Here is a 19,757-nt window from a genome sequence, read left to right on the forward strand (position 1 = left end):
TATGTATGTTTGATGAGTGTGAGTATGTGAACCCCTACTATGTATGTTTGATGAGTGTGAGTAGGTGAACCCCTACTATGTATGTTTGATGAGTGTGAGTCTGTGAACCCCTACTATGTATGTTTGATGAGTGTGAGTCTGTGAACCCCTACTATGTATGTTTGATGAGTGTGAGTATGTGAACCCCTACTATGTATGTTTGATGAGTGTGAGTATGTGAACCCCTACTATGTATGTTTGATGAGTGTGAGTATGTGAACCCCTACTATGTATGTTTGATGAGTGTGAGTATGTGAACCCCTACTATGTATGTTTGATGAGTGTGAGTATGTGAACCCCTACTTTGTATGTTTGATGAGTGTGAGTCTGTGAACCCCTACTATGTATGTTTGATGAGTGTGAGTATGTGAACCCCTACTATGTATGTTTGATGAGTGTGAGTATGTGAACTCCTACTATGTATGTTTGATGAGTGTGAGTATGTGAACTCCTACTATGTATGTTTGATGAGTGTGAGTATGTGAACCCCTACTATGTATGTTTGATGAGTGTGAGTACGTGAACCCCTACTATGTATGTTTGATGAGTGTGAGTATGTGAACCCCTACTATGTATGTTTGATGAGTGTGAGTATGTGAACCCCTACTATGTATGTTTGATGAGTGTGAGTATGTGAACCCCTACTATGTATGTTTGATGAGTGTGAGTATGTGAACCCCTACTATGTATGTTTGATGAGTGTGAGTCTGTGAACCCCTACTATGTATGTTTGATGAGTGTGAGTCTGTGAACCCCTACTATGTATGTTTGATGAGTGTGAGTATGTGAACCCCTACTATGTATGTTTGATGAGTGTGAGTATGTGAACCCCTACTATGTATGTTTGATGAGTGTGAGTATGTGAACCCCTACTATGTGTGTTTGATGAGTGTGAGTACGTGAACCCCTACTATGTATGTTTGATGAGTGTGAGTACGTGAACCCCTACTATGTATGTTTGATGAGTGTGAGTATGTGAACCCCTACTATGTATGTTTGATGAGTGTGAGTATGTGAACCCCTACTATGTATGTTTGATGAGTGCGAGTATGTGAACCCCTACTATGTATGTTTGATGAGTGTGAGTATGTGAACCCCCTACTATGTATGTTTGATGAGTGTGAGTATGTGAACCCCCTACTATGTATGTTTGATGAGTGTGAGTATGTGACCCCTACTATGTATGTTTGATGAGTGTGAGTATGTGAATCTTTTCTTCTTCTTTTCTAACTTGCTTTTCCAGATCACATCATCTCATTGTTTGGCTTCAGAATGGTTTCAGACGAGAGTGTCAACAATGAAATGGCTGTCCAAGTCTGTTTATGTTTGGAAGTCCTTGATGGCTTCACTAGTCGTTACCTGGGTTGTTTTGAGGATTACTGGCGTTTCATTTGATGGACATCCTTGACTATCTGGACAGTGACAGTGAGTCAGGTTGATGCACTGATAATTCAATCGATTTTTTTTTTGTTGCTTCCTTACTTCCACGACAGATTATAGAAATTATTTTATCTCACCTGACGCTCCCTGAGCTGTGCTGTCTCGCTCAAAGCAGCCGTACCCTGCGCAACTATTGCTACAACTCTTCCCTGTATAAACACTTGGACCTCAAGCCTTACTGGCCATCTCTCTATGAGGATGACCTTTTATCCTTGAAGCCTCGTCTCACCTACACACGCTCGCTCAGTCTCTCATGGACCGGAAACAATGGTGGTTTCAGTCCTACACTCCTTAAAAAGTGAGTAATTCAATGCAAAGTTAGTAATCCACGGCCTGGGTTTAGGTGAACCCTCTCCACTTCTCTGTCTCCACCGCAGCAAACGTGGGTTGATGGAAGTTGGTTTTGAAGTTCGTCTTGTCTCTCACTGCTTTGTTTAAAACACCGTCCCAATGTCTTCCAACGGAACCTTTTCAGTTTCCTGGGTGGGTTTGCTGAGCACCTACTGCACCTGGAGCTGGCAAATTGCCATTGGATCACATACGAATGCTTGGACTCTATAACCAAGCTCTGCCAAAATCTTCGTGACCTGGACCTGTCGTCGTGTGACCAAATACCACCCGGGGAATTCAAGCAGCTCTCGTCCTTGCCGAGGCTGCAACGCCTCGTCCTGTACCGAACGCGAATCAATGTGAGCTGTTCACCTCGTTTATGTTCGTTTACTCTCTCGCAATTTTGTCATTTATAAAACCATTGTAAAGGCCCAGTCACACCTTGACGTTTTAGCCAGCTTCTGCCGATTTTTGAAAAATTTGTCCAAAACGCTGGCACATGTCGAATACGTTTTGGGTAAGTTTTGGAAACATTGAGTGCACGCTGAAAAACACTGCCATACGTCGTAGTACGCTGGCTTTCATCGTTGTACTTTGCGGTTGTCCTCAAATTTTAGCATGCTTGAAATTGTACGACTTATGCCAGCGTATGACTCACAAGTTCCGCTACGCTGACCATAAGTTGTAGGCACGTTACGCGATCGTTGACACACGTCCACACACGTTACTTGTAAGTTACTCATAAGTCGAAACACGTCAAGGTAATGGTTAGCGTCAGTGTTCCAGACTCCCTGTTTTGTTTGTTTTTTTCTTCGGTATGACGGTGATGTTGACACTTCAATTTCTCGTGCGGTTATGATTTAAATCGTTGAGCGGCAGCCTATTAATTATATTATATTGTTGCGGTTGAGGAAATTTGCAAACCACCATTCAGGTCCCGTAGGTGAGATATCTCTGTAAGTGCATGTGTAGTCAGCCCCAAACCCGTTGTTTAGAGGGAATAAATGTGATTAATTCGGGCTGCGACCCTTTGAGATAGCCGTTTTTCTGTTCTATCTTTATTTTGAACCAACCACGTCTCAACCGCCATCACACAACAACCACCAACCACAACGCCGCTTCACAACAACAACAACGCCAACAGCCACGATCTTTACCTTCACAAATCGCTCCCGCAAACATCGCATCACCGCCATTCCAAACGGCACCATGGCCATAAACCAACACCATAAACCCTCCACCACCTTCACCTCTCCTACCGCCATTCCTGCACCACCGGTGAACACCGAGCGTCGGGCTGTCCTGGGCTTGTACGGGACGCGCGCCGAACCGCGAGTGCAAAATGCGGCCTTTCCGAGGAGAATTCGGATCAGGAATGCTACACGCCCACTTCTGATCCGTCCAATCAGCAAGCGCGGGGCGGTTTGGCCCCGCCTCCAGGCACGTCGGTGTAGAATCGAGATATGCAAATTCTCGGATCAGGGGAGACTCACGCCCCTTTTCCTCCGTCCAATGGGCGAGCGTGGCTCCACCCCCGAGCTCGTTCTGATCCAGAAATTTGCATATGGGTTCTCGTGCCGGTCTATAAAGCGCCAAGCGCAGGGCGAATTTGAGCAGTCTGTCGGGGTTCGCAGTCTGTCGGGGTTCGGAGTCTGTCGGGGAGCTGCAGAGAGAGGAAGCCTGGAGCGCGGTCGAGTCGGTTTGATCGCAGAGTCGGCCTTGGAGGAGTGGGGAGTGAGTCGGGAGGCGAGGGCGTACAGGTGGTTTGCTGCAGTCGGCTGAGGAGAATTGGGGAAGAGACCGAGTAGTTCGGGTCCGAGGCAAGGAAGACGGCGGTCGGCGACAAGGTCGCGGTGGAATCGCTCGTCGCGGGACCCAAGCAAGCCAGCTATCCTCTTTCCCCAGAGCATCAACAATTCCCCCCTTTTTCCCCCCGCGCTGAGATAGTGCGAAAAAGGGGGCCCCGTTCCCACCCCACTCCAAGCAGTGCCAACGAAACCCACGAAGGAGCACGAAGTCGGGGCACCGCCGCGCCGCCACATTTGCGGCTCATCACAAAGACACGGGTGGGATCCACCCGGTCTCGCGGACCTGACCGCTCTTTCAGGTCCCGCGCAAATATTGGCCCACAGGCCCCGTCTGCCCCCTTGTCTTTGAGGGTGGCCCTTTTCTTTTGCTTTTGAGTAAATGTGTTGTTGGCGCCGTCTGTAAAGTAAAACTGCTTTAGTGTTGCCGTGTGCACGCGTAGTCGGTTGTAGATCTGCATTGTTGTGTTTATTTTGTTGCAATTGCTGTAGGTGCATTCTGTTGTAATTGTATATGTGTGCTCTCCGTGTGCCGCGGAATAAATGTGCATTATGTTGAACTGTTTTTCCCGTTTCGCTTCGTCTTTTCTTTAATTGAATCTCCATCTTGCTTCACGTAAAGGGTTGGTAGTGGGCTTAATACGCCCGATAATTAATCGGAACCGTCGAGGCCGACGATAACACCGCTTGGTTATCTCGATAGTACGGAACAGGTCGCTTAAGTGGCCCGTGTCCGGAGTCGACCTGCGGCGAGGTGCGATCGCCCGGTCTACCCTCCGCGTGGGTACTTAGGTAGGTCGAGTTTGGCGAACAACCCTATCCCACGCGGGGGGGCGGTTGGCACGATCGTGGTGAGGCCGAAAGGCCCACCCGTGACTAGCTCCCGGCGTTAGTCCGAGAGGGTCACGACAGAATTGTCCGTCCGGTGGGCGACGTGCCGCGATTCGAGTTACGTGGCCGTTCGCACGCCGGCGGGCGCGAATTTGCAACAATATTATAACCGCACTCAAAATCGAAGTGTCAACATCACCGTCATACCGAAGATAAAACAACAAAAAAAAGAACCCAGCGAGTCTGGAACACTGACACTAACCATTACCTCGACGTGTTTCGACTTATGAGTAACTTACAAGTAACTTTTGTCGACGTGTGCCAACGATCGCATATCGTGCAGACAACTTATTCCCATCGCATGCAGAACGTGTGAGGCATACGGCAAGTACGTCGTAAAATTTTTCACACGTTTACAATTTCAAGACGTAGTCCACTTACGACGACGTATGATAGCGTACTTTAACGTTCTATTCACGTATACCAAACTTACCCATACCGTAATCGACGTGCGCCAGCGTTTTAGACGCATTTTTCAAAGGTCGGCATACGCTGGCAAGATCGCCAAGGTGTGACTGCGATGTTGACACTTCCATTTCTGCGGCGGTTATGATTTGAATCATTGTGCGGCAGCCTATTAATAGGCTACGCCACGTGATCGTCGGCGATACGTGCAGCGCGCTATGCATAAGTTGGACTATCGTTGGGCATAGGTTGTGAACGCCGACAACAGGCGAAGCATTCGTTGGTATAAGTTGTCTAGAAGACAACGAAACCTTCTGTTTCCATTACTAATACGTTATGCATACGACCAACTCGTTATGAATACGTCCGAATCTTTAAAAAAAAACATCAAAAGTTCAGCGTAAGCCAGCGTTTTACATACATTTTGATATGTTGCCATTGCTGGCTAAAACGTCAAGGTGTGACTGGGCCTTAAGTAAATCTTGATTTTTCTCTCTCGTTGTGTGTGCTCCGTGGATGGGAAGGGGATTATTTTAACCAGTGTTGAAGGATGACATTGTACTCCCATCTTGTTTCAGACGGAGAGTCTCCTGTGGATCACTTCCAAGTGCACAGAGTTGAGGCATCTCAACCTCGCAGTCTGTTCTCAGGTATGTACACCTCTTTGTGCCACCGCAGAGGTGTTTTACAGTCAAATGATTGTCCTGTGCGATAGTGAAGACAAACTGATTCACTTCCTGCTTGGGATGAGTTCATCTGATTTGTTTGATATTTCGTTTCCTCGTCACATAAACATAAACACGGTCGATGTGTGGTTATGATTCATGACGATGAGCTCCAGGCGCTGCTCATCCCTGCATCGAATCCAAGGTTGCAATCCACACAGTAAAAAAAAATCCCTTTTGAACCTTAATCGCTGCAAAAATAAAGGAAATGAGCGAGGTCGATGGCTCGCCATCTTAACCCCCCCCCGCTCCCCCTTTCAGCAAAGTAGAAAGATTTCGCAAAGTTCCACCACGTCTGCTGTGCTAACCCAAAATCAAATTTGGATTTAAATATTTTTCCATTTTGATCTCTGTGACTCAAAGTTCCCATCCAGAGGCACGAATCGGGGAACAAATCCAAAGGAATTTGTTTCGTATTTCACGCGTCTCTGCAATGTTGATTGCATGTCCCAAGCTTCATCGAAACTTGTTAAAATTTGTATTTATGTTAAATGTTAAAAAGGGTTTGTGGCGAAACATGATTGTGTTCTTGCACCTTCTTGCCAAGTGCTGATCACAACTACCAAGTTTGGTGAATTTCTGCCCATCCCTTTATGAGGACAGTGTGACGGACGGAGGGACACACATACAGAGCCGATTACAATACCCACCTGTGTTTTTCAAAAAGCTTCGGGATAATGTTGCTTGGACAATAGCTTCGATAATAGCTTAGATAATAATAGCTGAGATAATTTTTTTTTAAAGCTTCGGGATAATAAAGGAATTAAATTTCAATCAAAGCTCGTGCCTGGAATATGAAAAGAGACGAGGACTGTATGTTTGTCGGACACTGCCACTGATGACATCTTTGTTGGAGATTTGTTTGAGTTTGCATATCCCTTGTGTTATCGGATTCGCAGAAGCATTTCCTTCCCCTGCAGCTGTGGGTGTCACGATGCACGTTCCTCATCTTTCCAACCTCAGGTGTATTGTCCTGACATGGTCTTACTCAGTCTGGCCTCAAACTGCCCACAGCTTCGCTCGCTCAACATGTGGAGATCCACCAGGCTGACGGAGGTCGGATTGGCACACCTGACATCCCGTTGTAAGGATATTGAGGTCCGTGGCCTGACTGAAACACAAATACAATGCTTGAAAATTTATGTTGTTGAATAAGGAGAAAGCGGTGTGTTTGGGACAATATTTCCTTCCATACAGAAAATTTAAGTTTATTTTAATAAGCTATTGTACCTTCTTTCCACGTGGACAGTCAATCAAACATGTAACGCTTCGCATGGATCTGTTCAGCAGTTTCAGAGAAGATTTTTTACCTCCACCACCAAAGATGGATGGAAGTAATGTTTTCACCCATGTCTGTTGGATTCGCGAGATATCCCTTATTGTCGGGTTTTCCGTTTGTCTGTGTGTGTGTGTGTGTTTGTGTGTGTGTTTGTGTGTGTGTGTGTGTGTGTGTGTGCGTGTGCGTGTGTGTTTGTGTGTGTTTGTGTTTGTGTGTGTGTTTCTGTGTGTGTGTGTTTGTGTGTGTGTGTGTGTTTGTGTGTGTGTGTTTGTGTGTGTGTGTGTGTGTGTGTGTGTGTGTGTGTGTGTGTGTGTGTGTGTGTGTGTGTGTGTGTGTGTGTGTGTGTGTGTGTCTGCAATGCGAGGCTCCACAGCACAAACCAGAAAACCAATTTCAATGAAACTTGACGAACAGGTGCCATGTGGACTGGGAATGTGCGCGTTTGAGTTTCGTTGCTAAGCAACCACCCGTTGCGATGCAGTGGCCGAAAAACCGCGTTCACTATTTTCAATACTTGTCCCACAGTTTTGAATGTGGAGAAACGAGACTTCGGAATTAAACACTTCGAGATATTTTGAAAATTTTACTCGAGCCGATTTTTGATTTAGGTTTTATTTTTCAAATGGTAGTCCTTCAAAAATAGGGCGTCTATTTGCCGTCATTTTTTAATGAGGGGATTTGGAAGTGGGCGGACCTTAGGGAAAGTGGGCGTGGCTTATGGAAAGTGGGCTTGGCTTATGGAAAGTTGGCGTGGCTTATGAAAAATAATGTGTGGCCCAGGAGGTGGTCAAACAAGAGCATTGAGAGAAGTTTATCTGGTTTTTCATCTGTTTGTCATTTAAACTTTCGTCCACCTCCACTATGAGGAGTGCCAGTTGGCAAAATACGCAATTTTAGGAAAAATTTTGCCAGGCAGATGTACAATTGTACGTGAACCAATACGTCTTGGCAATGAATTTTCGTCGGTGGATTGGTCAGAATGAAAAGCATCGTATCCAGCGCTTCGATCCGAGCGGATCCCTCGTCGCCTACCGGCTTGTCTGATTCTTTGTGAACAAAATATCTCAAAAAGTTGTGAAATTTAGTGGAGAGCTTGTGTATGTGACAAGGACGAAATGATTAGATTTTTTTGAAGATACGAATCCGGATCCGCATCTGAGAAATTTAAAAGTGATTCTTCACCACTGAGAGATCGGGCCGAAAACGACCTGTTATGTAGCAGGATATGTCAAAAAGTTATGGACGGATTCGGACGAAACATGTCCGAATCCACATCCGGCCGATCAGTGGGAGGAAAAACGTAAACTGATCAGCCTGGTGGAGGTACGAGCTCCACCGAGTGCCCTTCTCGTTTATACAGCATTTATATTGTGACTTTCAACAACCAACTCTCCTCCTCTCATCACTCCTCCTTCCCTCCCCTTTCCTCATCGTTTTAAATCCTCTTTTTTCTTCCTTCCAGTATCTTGATAACTTAGAATACTGAATAGTTTTGTTGAGCTGGTTAGTTTGTCAAGTTATATTTTTTCGGAAACACTCTGGTGGCTATAATGCCTCTCTAATTGTCCAATGCAGTTGTTGAATAAATGGGAATTTAAAAACTGCGTGCAACACTGATGCTGGTTTTCTTGTTCCACACTTAAACTGTTCCACACAGGACCTGGACCTTGGCTGGTGTGAGCGTGTGCAGACAGGCGGTGGCGCTCTCGTCGAGATGGCGCGAGAGCTGCCCAGACTACGCCGACTGGTGTTAACGGCTCACTGCTCCATCAGCGACACTGACCTCGAATCGCTCTCCACTCACTGCCCTTTACTGGAACACCTGGACCTACTGGGTACGGGAATTCAGGGGATCATTGGAACTGGCGTGTCTGGATCCAAGAGGGTCACAGAGGTTGCTCGATGTGGAAGGGAAATAAAAATTGCGAGTAGAAATAAGATTGGCATTCGGCAGAGTGTGTACCTCCTCCAGGCTGAACAGTTTATGTTTTGTAGTCCACTGATTGGCCGGATCTGCATTGGGACCTGAACCAAAATCTAATCGGCTTGTTCTTGTCACCTCCACAACTCATCCACCAAGTTTCATCAGAATCCGTCCATATACAGTTTTGAGATATCGTTTTTGACCCCCTATCTAACAATGGTGAAGAATCGCTTATAAAATTACAGCCTCCGGTTCCAGATCTTCACCAAAATTGAATCATTTTGTCCTTATCGTCCTGGTGGATGTATGCGCTCCACTGAGTGCCGTTGTACTGCAGTTTCGTACTTTGTTAACTGTACACCAAAGCTCCAGATGACTGAGCGATTTTCACCCTTGTTTGTCATTCATCGGAGTGATTATATCTCTGTGCGTGTGGCAGGTGCTTCACTGGTGACCCCTGGAGGGGTGTTTCACCTGCTTGATACCTGTCAGCAAATGTGCTTCCTTGACATTTCCTTCTGCTTCTGGGTGGACGAGGATATGGCCTTCCAACTTGCTCATCGCTATCCACACGTCTCCATCAAGTATACCGGCTTCCGGTGAGATCACATGACCCGTTCAAAGTTGCAAACACCTGAGGAGCACTCTGATCCATGCATGAGAAACCGATTGTATCATTTCGGTGATGATAGTCCAAATGCTGAACTTAATTAGAACCAAAGCTCCAAGTGTCGTGTTATCAGCACGTTTCTCAAATGTGACGTTTTACGAAAAGATTTTTTTTAATTAGACATCAAGTGAAAGGATTACTTTTTCTTTTTCTGTATTATCCACCAAACGTTCAAATTGATAAATGTTCAGCAAACACCCTGTTCAGCAGCTCCCATGACTTTGGACTAAGTGATACTGAAATCAGGAAAATGACCAAATACCAGGATCTGAAAAATGAGGTAAAGAGGATTTGGAATTTAAGAAAGCTGAAGTTATACCAGTGATAGTGGGAGCTACATGAATGATAAATAAAACCTTCACTGAGTCCTTAAAAATCATTCCAGGGAATGAATACTCCGACAAATGAACGGCAGTTGGAGGCTCTGTTGGGTTCAGTGACGATCCTGAAAAGAACCCTCAAATGAAACTGTGAGAACAAGAAAACTTCACAACTTGCTTTGTCAAACATGACCCTTTACCAAAATGGAGGTGGAAACACACACACACACACACACTCAAACACACACACTCAAACAAACACACACTCAAACAAACACACACACACACACACTCAAACAAACACACACACACACACACACACACACACACACACACACACACACACACACACACTCGGTAATTCTGGCAAATGTCTGCTTTCTGCCGATCGTCCAGTCGCCGTGACAGTGGCATTGCAATGATCGTGAGATTGGCATTTGGTGATGTGCAACGATGCGCCAACAGGCAAGGTGGATTTGGCTGAAGCCTCCTTGAGGCTCTGCCCAGACTGGCCACCAATAAAAAGGACGAGTGGACCGTTTTTTTCAGTCATTTGCCGATAGCTGGTTGCGGTTCTTACAGCTTTGAGAGTTTTGCGACAGTTTGTGTCAGTTGGTGACAGCTGAGTGACGGCTTTTTTCAGCTCGTCAGTTCCAGTCAGACGGTTTCTCCAGTCAGTTCCAGTCAGACGGTTGGTGAGCTGGCGACAGTTGAGTTTGTGACAGTTTGTGACGGCCTTGCAGCCTTCCAGCTTCTCACAGCGCCTCGACGCCTTGAGGTTTCTCACAGTGCCTCAGCTTCTCACAGGTCCGAACAGCTGTCCGTTGGTTGTGGCTTCTGGTGCCTCCTGATGGTGGGTGACGCTCGGACCGTTAATGCTGGTTCTGCTCGAGACCTGCTCTTGGCGTACCTGATTCTTGGGGGTGACGTCAATTGGCTTTCGAGCCTCTTTGCGAGTGGATGCACGGCAAGGCTGGGCGCTGGCAACGGACAAGGCATGCTCACACATTTCAGGACGTTTTATTTGACGTACGACGACTTCTATTTGGTGAGCGAGACTGGATTTTCTCCCCCCTGAATGAACTGCTGGGTACCCTTGTCTCGTGTTTAATTGTTAAGTAAGGCATAGTGATAAGCATCTGCTCTTTGTCTCTTTTACTATCAGTTTGTGATTAATTCTTTATTTGCTTACGATCATTTTGATTGAATTGAATTTACTTACTTTTACCACATGGAAATGAAAAGTTCCTTTTATTTATTTCTTCCTTATTAAAAAATTCCTTTGTTGACATTCCAACCTGTCCGTGCTTGTTCTTTCCTTCCATTGATCCAACATTGTCCGAGCCTAGATAGACTGGGACGTAATTATCAAACGAATTGACCTGTAATAGTCGGCACGCACCGGCGGTTAAACGCTCGGCCGCCCTAATTGAGATCTAATCAAAATAAGATTGGTGCTTTGCCGAGGGGGCACTCCCCGTTCAGGAATCCATGGGACCTCAAGTTAAACGTCAAAATTAGACGGTGGACACTGGAACTCGTGGTTAACTGGGTGGCGTTCGTGGTTCTAAAGCAACCCACCGTACCACGAAGTTAATTGTGAGTGGTGGCCTCAGGTCCAGCTCTTCCGAGGACAAACGGGGATTAACACCCTCAGAATACACTCCCTCCCCTTGCCCGTAACAATATGTATATATTTACATGTATATATTATTTGTATATATATACACATATATATTATATGTATATATATATATACATATATATTGATGTAGATATATATATATATATATATATATATATATATATATATATATATATATATATATATATATATATATATATATATATAGATATAATCATTGAATATTGTTGTTTGAATATTTTTTTAAATGCTGTTCGTATTTTAAAATAATTGTCGTCATATGTTATTGTTTTTTCAGTTTGTGAATTGATGGTAGCAAACCGAAGGTGCACACCGAGGAAGGGTCCACACTTTTCAAAAAGTTTTCAAAAAGGTTTTCAAAAAGTAATTTTTTTTTCTCCATATTTTGCATGTGTTCAAATTGTTTTGTTTCGTTTTTTCAAATTGTTTTGTTGTGTTTGTTTTGTAAATAGCTTGGATAAATAAATTTTTTCAATCGAAATGTGTCCTGCATTCATTTTACAACAATATACAGTATTGGTGTTAGTTGATGTTATTGCTGTTTTTTTATGTTTACGCTGAACATTTATTTGAGCATTTTCATGTGAATTTTAGCATGTGAATGCCACAAAGTGAGGCCGATGTGCTCGTCCGGTCACGTGACACTAACGCACTGAGACAAGAACCGATGTTTGGTTTTGCCCTGTCGAGTAGAATTCAGCAGAAAATTCAAGAAAATACGACATCGCTCAAACTGTAGCAGGAAACCAGGACAGATCGACATCGCGCAAACTGTGGAGGAGTGAGGTGTCGATCTGTCCTGGTAGGTTTTGTACGAACCAAGTGAGTGTTCATGGAAGCGATCGCCTATTTTTTACCCTGATTCCCTCATGTATAGTTTGTTTCAAAACGAACACCCGATACAATACATATATATATATATATATATATATATATATATATATATATATATATATATATATATATATATATATATATATATATATATATATATATATATAGGTTAAAGTGCAATCAAAGTGGTCAGTAACTTTGAGAGAGCTTTTCTGTCCTAAAAGTGTCGTGGTAATTGATTTGACACCCCCCCTCACTTTTTTTGCTTCTCTTATTACAATATGTTATCCTTTTAAAAGTCAAATTTGAAAGCAAGTTGTTCATGGAATCGCCTTTATTTTGTTCAACCAAAAACTTTGAACATGACTCTCGTGGAATGAAGTTGTTTGTCAACTGTGGTGTAAATAGGTGAAAAACAGTGGGGTCCAGTCAAGGGGGATGAACACTGAAACATGTATAATATGTGATATTTTCTAAGTTTAAAAGGACATGTGTGAAAAATTGATGAAATGACGTGAAACTCAAACTTTTTCTGCAACTTATCTTACTATAATTCACCGTCTGTCCGTCCCTCTATTCCCAGGTACCGCAAAAAAACGGCTGAACCGATCGCACCATTTTTGGGTGTGTAATCCTGGGACCCCTTGGAGTAAAATAGGCATAAATATTGTTGCGAATTCGCGCCTGCCTTCGTGCGAACGGCCACGTAACTCGAATCGCGGCACGTCGCCCACCGGACGGACAATTCCGTCGTGACCCTCTCGGACTAACGCCGGGAACTAGTCACGGGTGGGCCTTTCGGCCTCACCACGATCGTGCCAATCGGCCCCCCGCGTGGGATAGGGTTGTTCGCCAAATTCGACCTACCTAAGTACCCACACGGAGAGTAGACCGGGCGATCGCACCTCGCCGCAGGTCGACTTCGGACACGGGCCACTTTAAGCGACCCGTTCCGTACTATCGAGATAACCGAGCGGTGTTATCGTCAACCTCGACGGTTCCGATTAATTCTCGGGCGTATTTAGCCCACTACCAACCCTTTACGTGAAGTAAGATGGAGATTCAATTGAAGAAAAGACGAAGCGAAACGGGAAAAACAGTTCAACATAAGGCACATTTATTCCGTGGCAAACGGAAAGCACACATATACAATTACAACAATTATGCACCAAAAGCAAATGCAACAAAAGAAACACGATGCAGATCTACTACCGACTACGCGAGCACACGGCAACACACAGTTTTACTTTACAGACGGCGCCGACAACACATATACTCAAAAGCAAAAGAAAAAGGGGCCACCCTCTACGACAAGGGGGCAGACATGGTCTGTGGGCGCGAGACCGGGCAGAGCCTACCCGTCTTGTGATGAGCCGCAAAATGGCGGCGGTGCCCCGACTCCGCGGGCCTCGCTGGCACTGCCTGGAATGGGGTGGGAACGGGGCCCCCCTTTTCGCACTATCTCAGCGCGGGGGGGAAACAGGGGGGGGGGGTGTTGATGCTCTGGGGAAAGAGGATAGTTGGCTTGCTTGGGTCCCGCGACGAGCGACTCCACTGCGCCCTCGACCGCGTTCCCGGCTTCTCCTCTCTGCAGCTCCCCGACGGACCCTGAACTCCGACTCTCCTCCAGACCCGTCCCGACCGCCGCTGCCACGCCTCGCCGCCGCCACAACTCGCCCGAGCCCGAAACAGAAAAACCTCCACACTTTGCCGCTGCTGCTCCTACACCTCTCCAACTCGCCCGAGCCCGAAACAGGAACTCTCCTCTCTCTCTGCCGCTGCCGCTGCCACACCTCTCCAACTCGCCCGGGCCCGAAACAGAAACTCTCAACTCGACTCGAGCCCGAAACAGAAACTCTTCTACTTCCTCGAGCCCAAAACAGAAACTCTTCTCAGACTCTATTCGCCCCGCGCTCGGCGCTTTATAGTCAGCAGGAGAAATCATATGCAGATTTTCGGATCAGGATCGGCTCGGGGGCGGAGCCACGCTCGCCCATTGGACGGAGGAAAAGTGGGCGTGAATCATTCCTGATCCTCGAATTTGCATATATCGATTCTACTCCGACGCGCCTGGAGGCGGGGCCAAATCGCCCCGCGCTCGCTGATAGGACGGAACAGAAGTGGGCGTGAATCATTCCTGATCCGACTTCCCCGGAAAGGCCGCTTTTTGCACCCGCTGCTCGGCGCGCACCCTGTACGAGTCCAGGATCGGTGCCCACAAGCGGTGCGGGAATGGCGGCAGAAGGAGGAGAGGTGAAGGTGGTGGAGGGTTTATTGTGGTGGTCCCTGGCCACGGTGACGCTTGAAATGGCGGTGATGCGATGGTTGCGAGAGCGAGTTGTGACGGTAAAGGTTGTGGCTGTTGGCGTTGTTGTTGCTGTGTAGCGGTGTTGCGGTTGGTGGTTGTTGTGTGATGACGGTTGAGACGTGGTTGGTTCAAAATAAAGATAGAACAGAAAAACGGCTATCTTAAAGGGTCGGAGCCCGAATGAATGACATTTATTCCCTCTAAACAACGGGTTTGGGCTAACTACACATTTACTTACAGAGATACCTCACCTACGGGACCTGAATGGTGGTTTGTGAATTTCCTCAACCACAACAATATAATAACATGATCCCCTTGACGGCTCCCTGAGGGAGCAGGTGCTTCCAGTTATAAAAAAGCCATTTACCATGTTTAAGTTGAATGAGTTAAAGGGTATAGGGAAAAAGTTGGAAAAACCACAGGTTGGACGGACGGATGGACAGACAGATGGAGAGCAAACCTATACTCCCTCCAGTGAAACCAGGTGGGGACTGATAATTGTAGTTGTTGGCAACTATCAATAGTTAAAAGCATCACAGCAAGATTTGAAAGAAGGAACCATGAGTCTCCGCCCAGTGCTCTGGGAGGGGGAGGAGTTTGTATGCTTCGTAAAGGGGTGCTCCCCAAAAGAAAGAGGAAGTGAAACTGCAGAAGCGCCGGGAAGGCGGTGGCGAAACAGTGAGGCGAGCGGCGGGAAGGCGGTGGTGAAACTGAGCGCACCAAGTCTGCCATTTGGCAGTAAGAGAAACTGCCTGCGCATCGAGTCTGCCATTTTGGCAGTGGGAGAGGCCGCCTGCACGTCGAGTCGGGCAATCGACTTTGTAGAGGAGTGGTTTTGGCCGGCGGTGTCTCCTTGGCCACGGACCCAGCCTGCGGAGCCCAACACCTCGATTTGGACTTGTCTGGTGAACAGGCCAGGCCTGGACTTGAATGCTGGACCTTGTGAAAAGCCAGTTGGAACATACCACCGTGGATCTTTCGCTCTGGTACAGTCGACCTCGCGGGGTCTGAACGCGCCGAGGCTGTGTGCGTGAGGACTGCGACAAATGGACGACGCCGCCATCTTGCCACGCCGCATGTTCGAGCTGGGTGCTCGAATCCATTCACATCGGCTTATGACGAGCCGCATTCGGGCTTTTGACGCTTTTCCTCTCGTCCATGAAACATCACCAAGTACACTGTGTCTTGTCTGCATGCTGTCCATGTCTTGTCTGCATGTTGTCTCAAGCTTATCTTGTTGGGCTCCGAAACCCATAATCCGTAGCTCCCAAGTTAAGAACGGGTTATAGATTAATTATAACATTGTCGTGAATGCTTTGCTTGTGTCGTGTTCCTCGATGTCCCCAATAAATCTGGCTGATTCGTATGAAGTTTCCGCTTTGAATTAATTCATGCCGCGCCGAGGGACGATCTGCTCGATTTGGATGTAAAACCAAAATGGTTACAGACTGGCAGAATTCGCTCAGTCTCTCACAAAACCAGTCTGTAACCGGGATCTATTCCCCCAACTGGTAAGGTCCAGGGGTGCGTTGGTATCGCGATTCGAGGCGCGTGACCCAAGGCCTGTGCAGAACCAGCCGGCGTTATAACCCTGGAGACGGCAGTGGTTAAGTGACGCCGAATATTCAACATTTGGCTGTCGAGAGAAGGGTGCGAAAACCCAAACTGGCTACGGATTGGAGCCGACTTGGGTGGCATTCAAATTCCCAGACACCGCTGAACCTTAACATTTGGTGTCAGGAGTGGGATGAGAATCCCTCCACCTCACTAGATTTGCAGGACACCGATTCAACAATATCTGGTGTCGTTCGCACCTCGAACATTGGTTATGAGAGGAGCGAAAAAAAACAACAACAACAAAAAAACGTCGCTCGCAAATTCCAAATTTTCTTTGATTTTATTTTGAGCGGATCGGGTTAGTCAGGTTCACAATGTCAGTAAATTAATTTTCGTTCAAAATCTTGGTAGATTAGCAAACCTATACATTTTCGAAAACGTTATGACATGGGGAATCTAAAAATACATGTTTACATTTGCGGACATGACATATCTGCATGGCTGCCATTTTGAAAATCTAAAATGGCCGCCACGGCGGTATGTCCGTAAATACAAACATTGATTTTCGGATTCTCCATGTTACAACGTTTCCGAAAATGTATGAGTTGTCTCGAGGTCGAATGCCGTTGATATGTCGAGGGAGATGGCTCTGATTTCATGTCTGGCATTGAGGATTTCCATTGTTTGGAGATTGGGACCATACTCTGTGCAGTTCGTTGGTGCTGCTTAAGCAGTCTCCTTGGCTATTGGGCACAATCCTGGACGGGTTGCCACTCCGACACAGTATACCAGCATGCTTGCCGACCTCGGAAGGATGAGAGGCCGAGTTAACCCCACCAGATATTAATTCAACAGCTGAGCGGGATTTGAACTCAGGACCCTCAGATCCAAAGCCCACCACCCAAACCATTAAGCCAACACCAAGCATCATCCATTGTTTGGAGAGCAGAAGCAGCATATCCAGATTAGAGTGCTTTGGTCTGAATATAAATTGATTATTGGATATCAATCCATTGGGGAAGAGGAAGGATTTAATGTCTGAAGTGATGATGGAATCCGTAACCTTGCTGATGATTGGGAGAAGGCTGATTGGGCTGTAGTTGCAGGGATCTGTTTTTGCACCTGTTTATACAGGGCGGTAATGTTTGCTGATTTCCAAGCAAATGGCAGATGACCTTGAGCAAATGAGAGGGTGAATAGAACAGAGCAAGAGCAGCAGAGCAGGTTTTTAGCACACGTGGGCTGATGCCGTCTGGAACGGTTGCAGAATCTGAGTCGAGGTTTTAACAGCAAGCGCTCCACCTTGTCAGGAGAAAAGGACACAGAGTCCAGGCACAGCTGCTGGGTGCGACTGTGTAAGGTGGGTACAGTGCATGTGAATGACGAGATGTGGAGGGGGTTCGTGGAGTGGGGGTAAGTTCCCAAAGTGACGAATGATGCACAGGAGGGAAGATGTGGGAGAGGGGTTTTGGGTAATGGGGGTAAGCCCCTGAAGTGAGGGCTTTCATTTCCTCACCGATACGGAATACCTCAACAGCTACAAAATGCGACTGTGCATGCCAATCGGCGAATCTGAGCCCTTATGGATCCCATCGAAAGGTTTCTTCTCAGTATCACAAAGGACTCTTCAATTGCAAATCTATTGATTATTGATATTTATTGAAATAAATTGAAAAAATTGCAACAAAGCCCGGGAGATGGGCACAATACACCCACAGTTGCACACAACGCACCTGCCGTTCGTGAAAGGGAAGACGGAGAACGAAGCACCATTCGAGTGAATGAATGAATCCCAGAGGGCAAAGACAGTATTTTTTTTAAACTTTTCAAAACTAAGCTCAATGTTCCGTTTGATCCCAAATTCCTTGAAAGTCATCTAAATACAGGATTTGATAACTTAACCGTAAATGTAGTCGCCTTGCATCATGTAACCCCAAATGCATTGCACCTGCCGTTTCATTCTCATGAGGTCGGGGCTACACGAAGAGCTGGTCAACACTCAATCATCTGGGTCATTCATTCCCATTCAGTGGAAGCTTATGCGTAATGGTGTGTACAACCAAACCACACAAAGAAAACACCAAAAAATTTGTGACATGACCTTGAGGAATTTAAAGATTGCCTTAGGATGACAGACCATCAAAATTGGACATCATGTGTCGCAAAAAAACAAAATGGAAAACCGAAGCATCGATTAACCCCGAACGCTCTCCGAGTCATATTGCGGGGACAGTTGGTCACACACCATGGTGCAGTGCTTCAAGAGCACTTGGGAGGGTCTTCAGGGGAGCATTGGTGGTGAAGTCCATTCGGTCACGTCGGACATCTGCTCCATGAATTCGGTGATGATCACGGTGACGTTGTTGACGGTCACAGCAAGGCTCTGTGGATTGCTCCGGTCTACATTCTTGAAAATAGGCCTGCGGAGCAGGAAGCAAGCATGGCCATCAGATAAAGACCATGAATGTGAGGGACATATGACAGGGTGTATGGAGACCATGAATGTGAGTGACATATGACAGGGTGTATGGAGACCATGAATGTGAGGGACATGTATTAGGTACTCACCATCGCTTCTTACTTTTCCTATTGGATGAACCCTTCATCACTCTGACTTTTATCCTTTTCGTTTTCTTCCGATGAAAAAGGGGAAGCTGATCCTCGATGAGGTGCCAGTTCTTCCTGGAAATGCTTGGGTGAACAGAGAGGGGAAGGGGGGGACCATGATCAAAAATTGGGGATTAAGTAGCAATGAGGATATGGAGAGCTAACTTTGGTCATGATACAGAAAAAGAGGAAGAACAATAAGAGCAGTATCTTCACTGACATTCAGGAGCATGGAAGTGAGAGGTCATCTGTGGTGTACGAACTGGACGGGGTTAAAAGAGAAACGTGTTGGGGTCAGCTGGGGTATTTGGGGTCTGCTGTGAGGTAGTGGGGGAATGGATGATTAGGTCGGGTCGGTGCGGGCTCACCGAGTGGACGTGCCTTTCCGTGCATCACACGCGATGCACTTCATGTCCTCTGCCGTGCAATGGAACGTGCACACGCCGCAGACCCAGTTGTCTTCCTCAGGCTTGGTCGTCCTCTTGGTGCTGCATGAGAGGAAGACATGATTGATAGAGAGCACCTCATTTATTACTGCTTCAAACAATCCAAGCTTCACCTCCAATGCACTGCTCTACCAAAAGGTATAGACATGCGCACCCTGAAGTACCAATCTACACAATACACATTCACACCTACCACTCTTCTCAAAGGTTGACAGGATGGTCTAGACGAGAGGTTCGAATCCCGACCCCGCTATAAACTGTCATCCCAGTGTTTCACAGGCAGGGCAATTCATCAATGTATGTGCCGTCCCCGGATGGACGTTAAACTGGACGTCCCATCTGCCGACACGAGTCGGTGGATGCTAAAATATCCCACGGTGTCCTTTGCAAGGAGTTGGCAAGTTATCGCGAGCACCCTGAACAAATCCCAAATTCCTGCCCCCAACCAAAAGGGGGCACTGCATTCATTCGTGGCACAGCCGCATTCCAGCAGATGCTGCATAGCAATGTA

General features: G+C 46.5%; 3 protein-coding genes across 9 annotated transcripts in view; 1 reads left to right on the forward strand and 2 right to left on the reverse strand.

The window, feature by feature from the left end:
- LOC147007971 (F-box/LRR-repeat protein 4-like) overlaps positions 1-11,972 on the forward strand; it is a 123,774-nt gene extending 111,802 nt beyond the window's left edge. For 2 of the 3 annotated variants that reach the window (XM_085866176.1, XM_085866174.1), the window contains 6 exons: positions 1,533-1,777; positions 1,955-2,168; positions 5,489-5,560; positions 8,572-8,749; positions 9,278-9,437; positions 11,772-11,971. In XM_085866176.1, coding sequence (XP_085722302.1) covers positions 1,533-1,777; positions 1,955-2,168; positions 5,489-5,560; positions 8,572-8,749; positions 9,278-9,437; positions 11,772-11,778 — 876 coding nt within the window. In that variant the 3' untranslated portion in view covers positions 11,779-11,971. Of the gene's footprint in view, positions 1-1,532; positions 1,778-1,954; positions 2,169-5,488; positions 5,561-8,571; positions 8,750-9,277; positions 9,438-11,771 lie in introns of all 3 variants that reach the window. The other variant, XM_085866175.1, reaches the window with a different exon arrangement.
- Positions 1-19,757, reverse strand: part of LOC147007965 (F-box/LRR-repeat protein 4-like) — a 310,036-nt gene that overhangs the window by 270,402 nt on the left and 19,877 nt on the right. The window lies entirely within an intron of this gene.
- Positions 17,851-19,311, reverse strand: LOC147007975 (YY1-associated factor 2-like). The gene is made up of 3 exons (XM_085866139.1): positions 19,169-19,311; positions 18,762-18,884; positions 17,851-18,613 (listed from the first exon to the last, which is right to left on the reverse strand). Exons 1-3 carry the CDS (start codon positions 19,210-19,212, stop codon positions 18,475-18,477), a joined length of 306 nt encoding a protein of 101 aa, XP_085722265.1. The 5' UTR covers positions 19,213-19,311; the 3' UTR covers positions 17,851-18,474.

This window comes from Eptatretus burgeri, chromosome 23 (genome assembly GCF_056783735.1).
Source record: "Eptatretus burgeri isolate ZD-2024b chromosome 23, Ebu_testis_v1, whole genome shotgun sequence".
Taxonomy (NCBI): Eukaryota; Metazoa; Chordata; class Myxini; order Myxiniformes; family Myxinidae; genus Eptatretus; species Eptatretus burgeri.